At 45.8% G+C, this 12,845-nt stretch overlaps 1 protein-coding gene across 1 annotated transcript; it reads right to left on the bottom strand.

Annotated features, from left to right (window-relative positions):
• Positions 1-872: 872 nt before the first annotated feature.
• On the bottom strand, positions 873-11,908 carry SDR39U1 (short chain dehydrogenase/reductase family 39U member 1). Its single transcript, XM_054993544.1, has 6 exons — positions 11,695-11,908; positions 9,745-9,851; positions 6,858-6,940; positions 5,433-5,554; positions 3,994-4,137; positions 873-1,539 (listed from the first exon to the last, which is right to left on the bottom strand). The coding sequence occupies exons 1-6, from the start codon at positions 11,708-11,710 to the stop codon at positions 1,124-1,126; spliced, it is 888 nt and encodes a 295-aa protein (XP_054849519.1). The 5' UTR covers positions 11,711-11,908; the 3' UTR covers positions 873-1,123.
• Between the last annotated feature and the right edge of the window lie 937 nt (positions 11,909-12,845).

Raw genomic sequence — 12,845 nt, 5'->3', positions numbered from 1 at the left:
CTGGGGGTTGGCAAAAAAGCCAGATTGTTGCCAGATTGGCTAAATCCAGGTTTCTTGGAGCAAATTAGAGAATGCCAGATGTGATCCAGAGCACAGGGGAGAGCAACTGGGCACCTTGTTCAGGGTGCACTTGAGTTTGGAGAGACTTCTGTTTGATTCTGTTGGGCTCTCGATTGAGCTTGCATTTGGGAATGTGCCTCTGGCCAGCAGGAGCTTCGCTCCTCTGTGTTTCTGCCTGGGAGCCATAGGAAACAATGGAGAGTGGCTGGGGTTACCTTAGTCAGAGGCCCATAAAATTGGACCCCGGGGTCCAATCTTCCTGAAACTTGGGTGGTCTTTAGTGGACAGTCAGGAGTAAGTTCTCTGCAAATTTGGTGGAGTTTGCTTGAAAAATTCCCCCCTCCCAGCTTCCCAGACAGTTTTCCCCATAAAGAACAATGGAGGGATAAATCTGCGATTCTCTAAACGTGCCAAACCAGATTAGAGAATCTTACTCCTTAGTAAGAACATTTGCAAGGGCAGATAAGCTTCCCTGAAGGACCACTAGACCACCATTTCTGGTCTTCCACTACTTTGTGCAAGTGCAGAAGAATGTTGGCTACACGGTAGGAAGACAGTAGGACTACCACTTGGGGCAGGTCTGTAGACTCAATGGCAGAGTCCATGTGGAGCATGCAGAACGTTTCAAAGTTCAGTCCCCACCATCTCTAGTTAAAAGCCTTTAGGAGTCGATAAGGAATTTTCTCTAACCAAGACCCTAGAGAGAGCTAATGAGAGTCAGAATGCTGAGCTAGAAGCACCAATGTTTTAATTCAGCATTTGGCAGCTTGGTATCTTCACGTGACAAACAAACAAATAATGCATCCCCCAAGACCATTTTTAACATCTACTCATTCTTCCAAACGAAACTGCTACAGGAGAAGCTGCCGGGTGATCTAGAACTAGAACCTTTCTTTCACAAACGATGCACAAACCTTCTGGAAGAGTTTATGAAAATGTATGTTTATACGTAGGAAGTGTAGTGAAAAATTCACAGCCAAGAAGGAAATAAAAAAAGACTTTGCTTCTTCCTCCTTTTGTAACCTGCTGAGAAAGTGCTATTGAATCCCCTCTTTCTCCTACATCAGGTCAGAATGTCCTGGAGGGCAGAGGGCAAGTCGGGGAATGCAAAACGGTAATTGCTCTCGAGGGTCCGTTTGGGTACCACCCGTTGTCCTTCCAACAGCATGACGCTTCGCTCAGAACCAAAGACAGCAGAGACCACAAAGCCAGGCAAGGGCAGGAAGGCAGGACGTCGGAGTGCCGATCCCATTGCATGGGCAAAGTCACCATTACTGGTGGTAACTGCTGATGGTGCAACACCATTCAGGATCCCCGTAACGCCTTCATGCTCCAGTGCGTGCGCTATGATTCCTGCCAAATCCGCCACATGGATCCAGGGGAAAGGCTGACAGCCAGACGCAATGGGGCCTCCCAGGCCGAGGCGAAAGGGCCATAACATCTGGGCAATGGCTCCACCATCTCTGCCTAATACAACACCTGGAGGCAAAACCAAAATAAAAATTGTGAGTAGAGGACCAATGAGAAATCCCGGAGAATGAGAAATACGGTTTCCATTTCCCGCTCTCCATCACCGGCTGTTCCCCGCACTCCTCGTTGGTTCCAGCAACCCCTGCCTCCTATCAGCTCTAGCTTTTGTCCACTCTGATCTCGTGTATTTATTCCCTGCATTCCTCCTCAATAGGGATCCAAGGCAGTTTACAACATAATTCTCTCCCTACCCACTTCATCCAGTTTGGTGTAGTGGTTAAGAATGGCAGGACTCTAATCTGGAGAGCCAGGTTTGATTCCCTACTCCTCTGCTTGAAACCAGCTGGGTGACCTTGGGTCAGTCACAGCTCTCTCAGAGCTCTCTCAGTCCCACCCACCTCACAGGATGATTGTCGTGAGGATAATAACAACACACTTTGTAAACTGCTCTGAGCGGGCGTTAAGTTGTCCTGAAGGGCAGTATATAAATCAAATGTTATTATCAGGGTTCATTTCATAGAAAAAGAGCTGGAGGAACTCATTAGCATGACTCATTAGCATAACTCATTTGCATATGCCACGCCCCTTGCCATCACTGGAAGTGTGTCATTAGCATAACTGATTTGCATATGCTACACCCCCTGATATCACCTATCCTGGCTGTTTTGGACCCAATCTTGGCCATTCAGGGCCAAAATTAGGCCAAAAATGGCAAAAAGGGGCTGAAAAGAGGCCCAAAATGGTCAGGATCAGGCCGCTGCTGAGTGGAAGAGTGATCCACCACCCGTCAGAGGCCCGATCCGGGCCATTTCAGCCCAAATCCAGGCTGAAACGGGCCCAAAATGGCCGAGAGTCAGGTGGGCAGGGCCACCTGACATGGGACCTCTTTGGGGAACTGCCGGAACTGCATTCCTGTGCGTTCCCCCTCGAAATGAGCCCTGGTTATTATTATTATCATTATTATTATTCACAGCAACCATATTCCATGATAGTTTGGCTGAGAGAGTGTGACGTGTCCAAGTCTCCCGGTGAGGAGTGGTAGTGCGGTTGCTGAGCTCATCAGACACCCTTAACTACAAACACTGTCTTGATGAAGGAAAACTTGAAAAAAGGCATTAAAGTGAAAGTCAGCGTCCTATACTACAATGAAGGTGGACATGTCAGCCTTCTGAGTGATTTCCTTGGCAATCAGAGAGGGCGACCAAACTCATGAGATGGTCAGATGTCACTAAGGCTGCCTTAGCAACAGCAAAATTTTTTGGGGGGTGCATACAAATTGGAATTTATATTATTTTTCTGCATATACGGGCATTTCTCACCCTGCCCCGGTAAGCAAAATCTTTTGTACCTGTTTTCAGTGTCCAGAGGAGTTAGCCATGTTAGTCTGTAGTAGCAAAATCGAAAAGAGTCCAGTAGCACCTTTAAGACTAACTTTACTGTAGCATAAGCTTTCGAGAATCACAGTTCTCTTCGTCAGATGCGTCCCGCATCTGATGAAGAGAACTGTGATTCTCGAAAGCTTATGCTACAGTAAAGTTGGTTAGTCTTAAAGGTGCTACTGGGCTCTTTTCGTGTTTTCAGTGTGTAGCTTTTATCATCCACCAAGCAGGGATTTTGCAGCTATCTCTAGCAATGGCAAACATTTATACAACAAATTAAAGTGTTCAAAACTTCACACTTATTTCCTCAGTACAACAATCCTTTAAGGTCGGTATTATTACACCTACATTTTAAACAGAAGCTGAAGAATAAGCTTTACAAGGCAAGCCAGCCTCCCCCTCCCAAGAGTCTATCACAGGGCTGAGATCTGAAGTTGGAGACTCCTGGCTCCCGGCTCACTTTCTGAACCACTATCCTACACTAGTATGAAGAACAGGCAGGGCACGGGCATAGGGAGGAAAATGGGTAAACTTCACCAAGGCCTGTAAAGCCCACGGAAGCTCAATTTCATCTGCAGACCCATTATAGGATATGGCATATTTATGGAATTTCAGAAAGAATGTTTCACTCAGAGAGTACCAGACAGACTATTTTGAGTACGGTTTGTAGGGTTGAGGGATTGGAGCATGCTAGGCTCTGCTTGGGGCCAGGAAACCCATCCTGTAGTATCACTGAAGCACAAAGTTAAGTCCAGTGTTGCTATTCTTCCACAGTCACTCAGAAACAAAGGGAACCAAGGAGGTGGTAACTCTGGGAACTGCATGTGAGTAGAGGCCACAGATGACCACTGCCTTATGCTAGTAGAAGCGTGGGCTTCTGGACACCTCCTGCATACTTCCCAATATGGAAAATACAGCTTCAACTGAACTTCAGTTCCAGGCTTGTTCTAAACACACCAAGGGTTCAAGCGCTGTGAGATATTCCACACAACGTCAAATCCCTCCATGCTAGTGTGGGCCTCCTCAGTCAATAGCCTAAATTAATCCCAAGGGAGATGCCCCATCCCCCAGATTCCCACCTCACCGGATCTCACCACCACCTGGCGCGTGGCCTTGCCGGGGACTCGAGCCGCAGCCTCCCAACGGGTCACCAGACGAGAGAAGAAATCGAAGTCCCCACCGGGACTCTCTTCAGTGTACTGGGTGGTGTGGCTGGGCCGGTAATAGCCTTGGTGGGATAACGGACACAGGAAGACAGTCAGTGTTTTACTGTAGTAGAGCAGGACTTCCCATTTTTCCTCAGGGAGTGGGAGTGGGGGGGCAGAAATGCCTGGAAGGCCTGCCTGGCCTTTTAAGAACTTACTTCTCTCAGCAGAAGGCTGCACACCAGAAGCCTAAAGACTGCCCGTTCATTTGAGCTCAGTATTGCCTCCTATCTGCTTTTAGGGCCTCAAGGATCAAAATCTCTGCCGCCTCCAGAGTCCAGTTTTCCACCTCTTCTCTCCTTCCCAACCACACACAACTCCTTGTGTTATCTGGCCCTTCATGAGGTTTAACCTAAACTCCAGGTCTTTCTTTTGGACCTTTTGTTCTTCCTTTAAATCCTTCTTAAGTCCACTGCACTCTTTTGCCTTCAGCTACTTTGATTTGGGGCTTTCCGTCTCTTGGTGCCCCCAGTTTGACAGACCCTCTTCCCACCTAGTTACCCTACCTCTGCTACCAGCAAGCCATTCCTTTCTGCCCAAGGTCTTGTGTGAGGTTCTCTTGTCCAAACTGAGTCCTTTACATCCCCTTTATGGTTATACGAGAATATCGGTTAATATTTTGATGCTGACACCTTCACCCTATACAAGTGGAATGTTTGTTAGCATTCCATGGCATCACAGTGGCTCTGCAATGACCGGGGTGGCTCTCGGACAGGCGGCAGCCAGCGTTCTGCCCAGTACATTCTTGGCATCAAGGTTTTCTTCCCCCCGGAACAGTACATGCTCAAAATTGGTTATTCTCAGTGAATAGAAGACACTAAACTTTCATCCACTATAGTATGACCATTGGTCCATCCAGCCCAGTATCCTGTTTCACACAGCAGCCAACCAGATGTCCTAAAAGGCTTTCAAATAGGGCACTGATGCCAAAGTCTCCCCCTGTCACTGTACTCCAGCAACTGGTATTCACAGGTAAACTGTGACACTATGGGATGCTAACAAACATTCCACACGTACAGGGTGAAGGTGCCAGCATCCAAATATTAACTGATATTCTCACATAACCATACAGGTTCCATTTTTTCATCACTAATGAACCTATCCTCCATGAATCTGCCTAATTCTCTTTTCAAACCAACACTAGAGCCTGTGGCAGTGAACTCCCAAGAGTTAATTACTCACTGAGTGAAGGTGTTCTTATGATAAATCACAGCAGCTTTCCCCGAGGCTGCGAAGCTGCATTCTACTGTAGGAACGACTTCCCTGCCAACGACAGCCAGTGGGGGGCAAAGCTACACTTCAGCCCCGGGTGAAATACCTACGCCGGTGATCAGGACCCAGGAGCGAGGTGGGCGCTCGGACTCTGTGATGGCTTTTGCCAAAGCCTCTGTAGTCTCGACTCGACTGTCAATCACATCTTGGCGGAAGGATTCGTTCCACCTGCAGCAGCAAGAGAAACCGCCAGGATGTCACAACCATTCTCGTCCCAATGTGCCCGTCAGCTACGTACGCCTGCCCAAGAGCAGCCTGCTGGGTTTCCCTCCCAAAGTAACAGACACAGAGGAGAAAGGTTCCTGGGAATGGTTTGTTTTTTGCAGCAAAGAGGAACTGGTGGACACTGCTGCAGAATGACACAGGATCCAGGAATGAGGACAACATGGAATATTTTATTTCCTTTTTCAGTGTGTTCCCCTGAACTGGCCAGCGCAGATTAAGGCCCACCAAGTGGAATGCCCACAGCGGTAGCCTCCTGGGTGTGCCAAGAAGCACCTGGCAGCCCAAGGGATAGGCCACATTTATCTTGGCGGCACAGGAGTTGTGCAGGCTCCTTTGGCCGAGGGCCTGAAACGCAGTAGGAAAGCCCTTGCGTTGCACGTGGAAAGTCCCATCTTATTTATTAGAAAATATGTGGGTTGACTCTTCAAAGGCCCAGCCTTGCACAATCTGGAGTGGATTACCACAACTCAGTTTAGATGAGATTGTCTCTCTTCCCCCACTTTGCCTTCATCACAGTCCCGTGAGGTAAGCTTAGTTGATATTGTTCTAGAGAATGGTGGCAAAAAAATGCCGCCACCAGATCACCATCCCAGCTTGGTTACAAAAGACCCATTAGGCGAATCCCAAAACCATTTCAGGTCCAATTCAGAGCCAGCGCCTTTAAATGATCTGGGAGGTTTCAAGAACCACCTTCTCCTGCATGTTCCTTCCTGACAGGCCCTTCCCCGAGTGATTCTATTCTCTCTCTTTTGGGTGTGACCCACAGGTAAGCAAATTATCTATCAAGAATGTAGGGCAGTGACCCACCCCAACATGGTGCTTGTTGGCTCCACAGCATCCACGGATGTGTTTCCTGGTACCCGCTTCCTTCTTACTCAGAACAAAGAGCCAATCCTGGCTTTCCTCCTCTTCACTGGAAGAGACTCCGAAGGACCACAGAGAACATCCATTTGGCAACAACTACATCCACCACCGAAGGCTAAGAACCTCCTAACAGTTTGCAAAAGATCCTGACATTTTCTGGTTGATTCCACTTACTTTGGTGCCCGCTGCTTGCTCTCAGAATTCCAAAAAATGCCATTTGTTCAACAAGGTTGGAGTCCCCTGGTCCCGCCAGACCTGGTACAACTATGTTGTACTGCTACAACTATGAATGCAACAAGCAGGGTGGCTGGAAAGTGACATTCAATTCCGTCCCCGTGGAAGCTTCTCTGGAAACTACACCTTGGGGTGGGGGCAGACTTACGTTCGAAAGGGATTCAGGACGTTTTCCCCAGCGAGGTTGACTGCACCTTCACAGGGGGGGAGCCCCGAACGGGAAAGTTCATCCTGGTGGCAGAAGGAAGAGGAGAGGCGGGATTTGTCATTCAAACCATGTACACCTTGAAATTCTCCCACATGGTCCAGATCAGCTCCTTAGTCCAGCAAGAGCTGAAGTGGTGTAGCTACAAGAGACCGCAGATAACTAGGCTTAGGGAGACTCAGGTTGAATCAAAAAGACTTTTCACAGGTTGCATTTGCACAGCAAAGATTCTCTACTTTGCATTCACTTTGGCTGAAAATGCACTGGCAACGAAGCATCCGCGGTGGTACAGAAGAAGAGGAATCTTTCGTAACTGTACAACCCCTACGCGTTTGGCATGCAGCTTCGTCAGGGCATCTATCAAATAATACAAAATGTTAAAAAATCATTTTGAAAACTAATAAAACATTAATAAAACACAGGACAATTTCAGAGAGCATGTACAAAGTGCTATTCCTAGAGTGTTATAAATATTTAAACAAAGAAACCAGCATTAACATACACTACATATGACTTAATCATAAGGAATTCTTCATTTAAAGGATAACAACCAAATAGTCACAAATTTGTATAGAAAACCAACGGATAAAAATGCCCTCCTGAGATATGACAGCCTCCGCCCACCACACATGAAAAATAATTTATCTTAAGGTCAGTTTCTCAGAATGAGAAGAAATTGTACTAGATTACAGGATTTTCAGAGTGAGGCTTCAATATTACAACAAAAAAAAATTGGTGGACAAAGGATACCCACAGCCAGTTCTACAAACATCTCTCACCAAGGCCACTGCTAAAGATAGAAGTGAGCTTTTAAGGGGGAAGGCAAAAAAGTGACCTTGGAAAGCTTGTATGGAGTTTAACTTATAACTCTATAAGTACACCTTTAAAAAAGAGCATTTATGAGAATTGGAACATATTGGAAGGTATTTCTATGTGTATTAAACAATCTATTGTTGCTTACAAAAAAACAGCTAGCTTGAAAGATCTCTTAGTAACACTCCTCAGAAAAAGAATCTACCATCAGTTTTACCTGGATCCAACCCTGGGTCATTTCCCCTGTGGTCATTGCAGCTTTTGCAAAAATACAAAATCTATAAAATATTTTCTAAATCCTACAGAGAACAAACAATATTATCTTAAAGGATGCAAAACTCGCAATAGGGATCATGCGGGCTATGCAATATTATGTGGATGTGGAAAAAATTATATAGGCAAGACAATCAGGCTCTAATAAAAAAATGAAGACTCTCGGAACACAAAAGCAACACATTATATAAAAGAACTGATGCTCCTATGGTAGAACATTTCTTAGAGCATAATCCAAACCCACAGACTTTTTGTTTTGGGTTATATTTAAATGTGACAGATGGGATGATAGAACTGTGTTAAGGAAAGAAGCCGAATGGATTTTGAAACTGAAAATGCTGCACCCTCATTAGTTAAATCAGAGTATTTCTTGGCAGACACGTGTAGATTAGAACCAGGGCAAGCCCAGACAGTTCAGTCTGCTAAGCTGCATATACAGAAACGGAACTATGAAGAATCAGGAAGGTTAGTACCATACCAGTCTCTGTACCTTTCATCTGACGAAGAGAACTTGATTCTCGAAAGCTTATGCTACAATAAAATTGGTTAGTCTTAAAGGTGCTACTGGACTCTTTTTGAAGGTTAGTATGGTTTTCTTTATGCTCATTTACAAACAATTTAAATGAAGAATTCCTTGTGATTAAGAAATATGTAGTGAATGTTAATGCTGATTTATTTGTTTAAATAATTGTAACTCTTTGTGAAATGCACTCTGTACATGCTCTGTGAAACTGCCCTGTGTTTTATTTAAATGTTTCATTCGTTTTCAAAACGATGAATTAAATATATCTTTACATTTTGTATTATTGGGTGGATTCCCCCTGACGAAGATGTACGTGAAATGCGTAGGGGGTGTACACTTATTAAAGATTCCTCTTCTTCTGCACCATTTGTCTCTTCATCTTCGTTTTGCCTTGGTGAGGCCCCCCTTCTTCAATGAAGCATTCATACAAGAGCTTTCCATATACGTTCCCCCATCAGCTGTCATTTTCCCTGCCTCTCCCACCTCGCAACGTGCAATACTGTTACAGTTCTATAGCAATTATTAATTTGCAGGGAAAGGGCCTCAAAAAGCCCTCCAGAGGCACGGCAGGGAAAATGTGAGCTGCGAAGAGCTGATGCAAGGAAAATGGCATGAGATTCAGAAACATGCATCTTCCTGTCCAGGCGCTATAATAATAATAGAATAATAACATTCGATTTATATATTGCCTTTCAGGATGACTTAACCCCCACTCAGAGCAGTTTACGAAGTGTGTTATTATTATCCCCACAACAATCACCCTCTGAGGTGGGTGGGGCTGAGAGAGCTCTGAGAAGCTGTGACTGAGGTCACCCAGCTGGCTGCAAGCGGAGGAGTGGGGAATCAAACCCGGTTCTCCAGATTAGAGTCCTGCTGCTCTTAACCACTCTTAACTGGCTCTCACGTGTTCTTATATGCTGCTCTTCTAGACAGATTAGCTTCCCACTCGGAGCAGTGAACAAATTCAGTATTGTTATTATCCCGATACAGGTGGGGAGCTGGGGTGGAGAGGAGTGGCTTCCCCAAGGCCACCTGCTGAGCTCACAGCAGTAGTGGGATTCGAACCAGCAGAGTGCTGATTTGCAACCCAACCACTTCACTACTACGCTACAGCAGCGTCGCTATGCAGAGGGAGGCAATGAAAATTTTGTCCATTTTGTCTTCACAACCCACTAAGGCAAGTTATAAATGAAGTAAAATAAAATAAAAATCATCACATACCCAGGTGATCCGGTCCTTCCCTGGATGGCGGGAAACAGCGGTCACCTCGTGCCCACGGCTCCTCAGCAGCTGCGTTAGGGCTCGGCCCACAAATCCAGTTCCACCCCCTAATTGAAACATACAAGATATCCACGTTAACTTACATTTTATGTTATGACCATGACCTGATGTTGTTAACGCAACCTAACTCTATTCATGTGTTTTACATGCTAAAGGCACCGCAATCCCGGTGGTTATCCCGGCCTCTCCCCACACACTCATGACAAGAGCTGGTGAGGCACATTGACAAAGAGAATGAGAATCTCGCCCTTGTCACAAACTCCCTTGGGGCTTTAGACAAGCTGATCTTTCTTCACCTCAGCCCATTATCTGCAATAGAAAGATAATACCGCTTTATACCTGGCAGGGCTGTTGTAAGAATTATGAAAAAGAAGTGCTTGAAACAGCATAGACTGTTCAATAAAATGCTATCATTCATTGATGGTTGTTGGGGGTTTTCCGGGCTGTATTGCCGTGGTCTTGGCATTGTAGTTCCTGACGTTTCGCCAGCAGCTGTGGCTGGCATCTTCAGAGGTGTAGCACCAAAAGACAGAGATCTCTCAGTGAGAGATCTCACACTGAGAGATCTCTGTCTTTTGGTGCTACACCTCTGAAGATGCCAGCCACAGCTGCTGGCGAAACGTCAGGAACTACAATGCCAAGACCACGGCAATACAGCCCGGAAAACCCCCAACAACCATCGTTCTCCGGCCGTGAAAGCCTTCGACAATGCTATCATTCATTCTTCACAAAAATTGTGGTAGGGTATGAGCTTTCGTGAGTCACAGCTCATTTCTTCTGAAGAAGTGAGCTGTGACTCACAAAAGCTCATACTCCGCCCAAATTTTGTTAGTCTAATAGAAGCTACGGGACTCTTGCTCTTTTCTACTGCTACAGACTGACCAACACGGCTACCCATCTTGATTCCTTCTTTACGTCTGACATTTTCTGCTTTTTCTTGAAGGAGTTCAGTTCCCCTCTCTGTTTTATAAATCCCCACAAGGAGGATTGGGCGAAGAGGCAGCAACTCCCCCAAAGCTCTTCAGCAAGTGGCAGGGATATGAATCGAGGTCTCTCCAATCCAAGGATGCAAAAATGGACTCTAAACTAGTTCTGCAGTCATCCTTCGTATTATCCCCTGAAATCCATACTGTGTCCTGTCCTGAGCTGATGGGAAGGCAGGATAAAGAAGAAACTTAAACAGAAGAATATGCAAGTAGCAGTGGAGGCAGAAGGATGCCGAGTAACCGCCCATTCTTCTCTCCATTGCAACTAAAATACCAATCCATAGCCTTTGCTATATTGCTAGTTTTATAGGGCTGTTGTCAATTGCCAAGATTTTTTACCTGATCAGCTATCCAAACTTTCACTGATTCATTAACTGACCTGTTAATACTCTACCACAAATTTTGTTAGTCTTATAGGTGCTACTGGACTCCTTTTATCATTTTAAAGCCTGCTTGTGGTGAGGGCAAGCTAAATGTCCAATAAACGAAATGAAATTAATGGACATGTTTTATGGAAGTCTTTTAAATATGATTATGATTTTTACTATGATGATTATGCAACTTTATGATGTTTTTTAAACTTGTATTTTATTGTTGTTAGCCGCCCTGAGCCCGTTCGCGGGGAGGGCGGGATATAAATATAATTAAGATGAAATAAATTAACATCTGGAACAGAATCAAAAAAATATATCACAGTGCAAAAGATGCGCAACACCCCGAGCTGTTGCCCTAACCACATAAGTCAATACACTCAAAACGCCCCCTTTCCTCGCAGCCAATCCAAGGTCAACCCAAGCGGCGATGCAAGCAAAGCTAAACGCAAGCAAAATCAGGCTTGCAAACTAAACCTTTTTCCAATGGCTTGAATTTGCCTCTTTGCATCCTCCTGCCTCGACTCACCCACCTATTAGCACCCTCATGGCTGCGGACTGCACGGGTGCTTCGAGATCCTCCGGATCCCCTTCTATGCAAGGGAGGGGAGAGACCGTAGAGGCCGAAACGGGCACCAGGGAGTCGCTCTCATAGAGCCTGGAGGCAAACACCGCGCATGCCAGCCCTCAACTGCTTGCAAGCCTCGCAAGCGACCACGGGCCAGGATTTGCAAGGAGAGGCGAGTGGGGCCGCTCTAGGCCCCGGGCATCTCGTCTCTATGTTGGAGTGCCTCTAAAACCTGGCACTGGGTGTCGGGAGCGGGGCAGCAGCTCAGGGCCAAGCTACAAGTGACGAATGACACTTGAACGGAAAGTGGATTGAGTGGAGGGCAAGTGAACAGGGAGAAATACACTTGCTGTTCAAGTGTCATTCGTCATGTGTAGCTTGGCCCTCAGTCTTTGGCTAAAAGTGCTAGCAACAAAGAAAATAAAAATAAAGCGGCTGAGATCTCCTTTTGATAATTTTGTGTGAAGCCACAGATGGCCATTTCCAGCATTCCAGAATTATCCAGGAGAGTTTCTTTTTCTCTTTCTTTCTTTTTCTACAGGTAATATATGGGGTTGCCAACCTCCTGGGGAAACTCAGCCTTCTGAAGGTGCGAAATATCAATTTTTTTGTGATTGTATGCTCATGACCTGAGTTCGATCCTGGCGGAAGCCGGCTCAAAGTTGTCTCAGCCATCCATCCTTCCGAGGTCAGTAAAATGAGTACCCCGTTTCCTGGGGGTAAAGTGTAGATGACTGGGGAAGGCAATGACAAACCACCCCGTAACAAAAAGTCTGCCAAGAAAACGTGATGCGACGTCCTCCCATGGGTCGATAATGACTTGGTGCTTGCACAGGGGGACTACCTTTACCTATTATGAAAATATAAGAGAACTATAGACGTCGGTACCAGTGTGACATCTTTGAAAAAGAACAGAAACGGGACCAAAGGAGAACCGGTCGACCCGTCAGATGCTCACCACCTATTGGGCTTTTTGTTAAGAAATAGTTGCTCCCAATATTATCCCTTGAAGAACTGTACGTGATTAAAGGGACTTGTCTTAATGACATTGGAGTAAAATGTGTCTGGTCTTTCACATAGCATATCCAAGATTGTGCCTTTGGTAGATTTTGGTAT

Source organism: Eublepharis macularius, chromosome 12 (assembly GCF_028583425.1).
Source record: "Eublepharis macularius isolate TG4126 chromosome 12, MPM_Emac_v1.0, whole genome shotgun sequence".
Classification (NCBI taxonomy): Eukaryota; Metazoa; Chordata; class Lepidosauria; order Squamata; family Eublepharidae; genus Eublepharis; species Eublepharis macularius.
The sequence above is the reverse complement of the archived record's forward strand: the minus strand, read 5'-3'. Positions and strand labels throughout refer to the sequence as shown.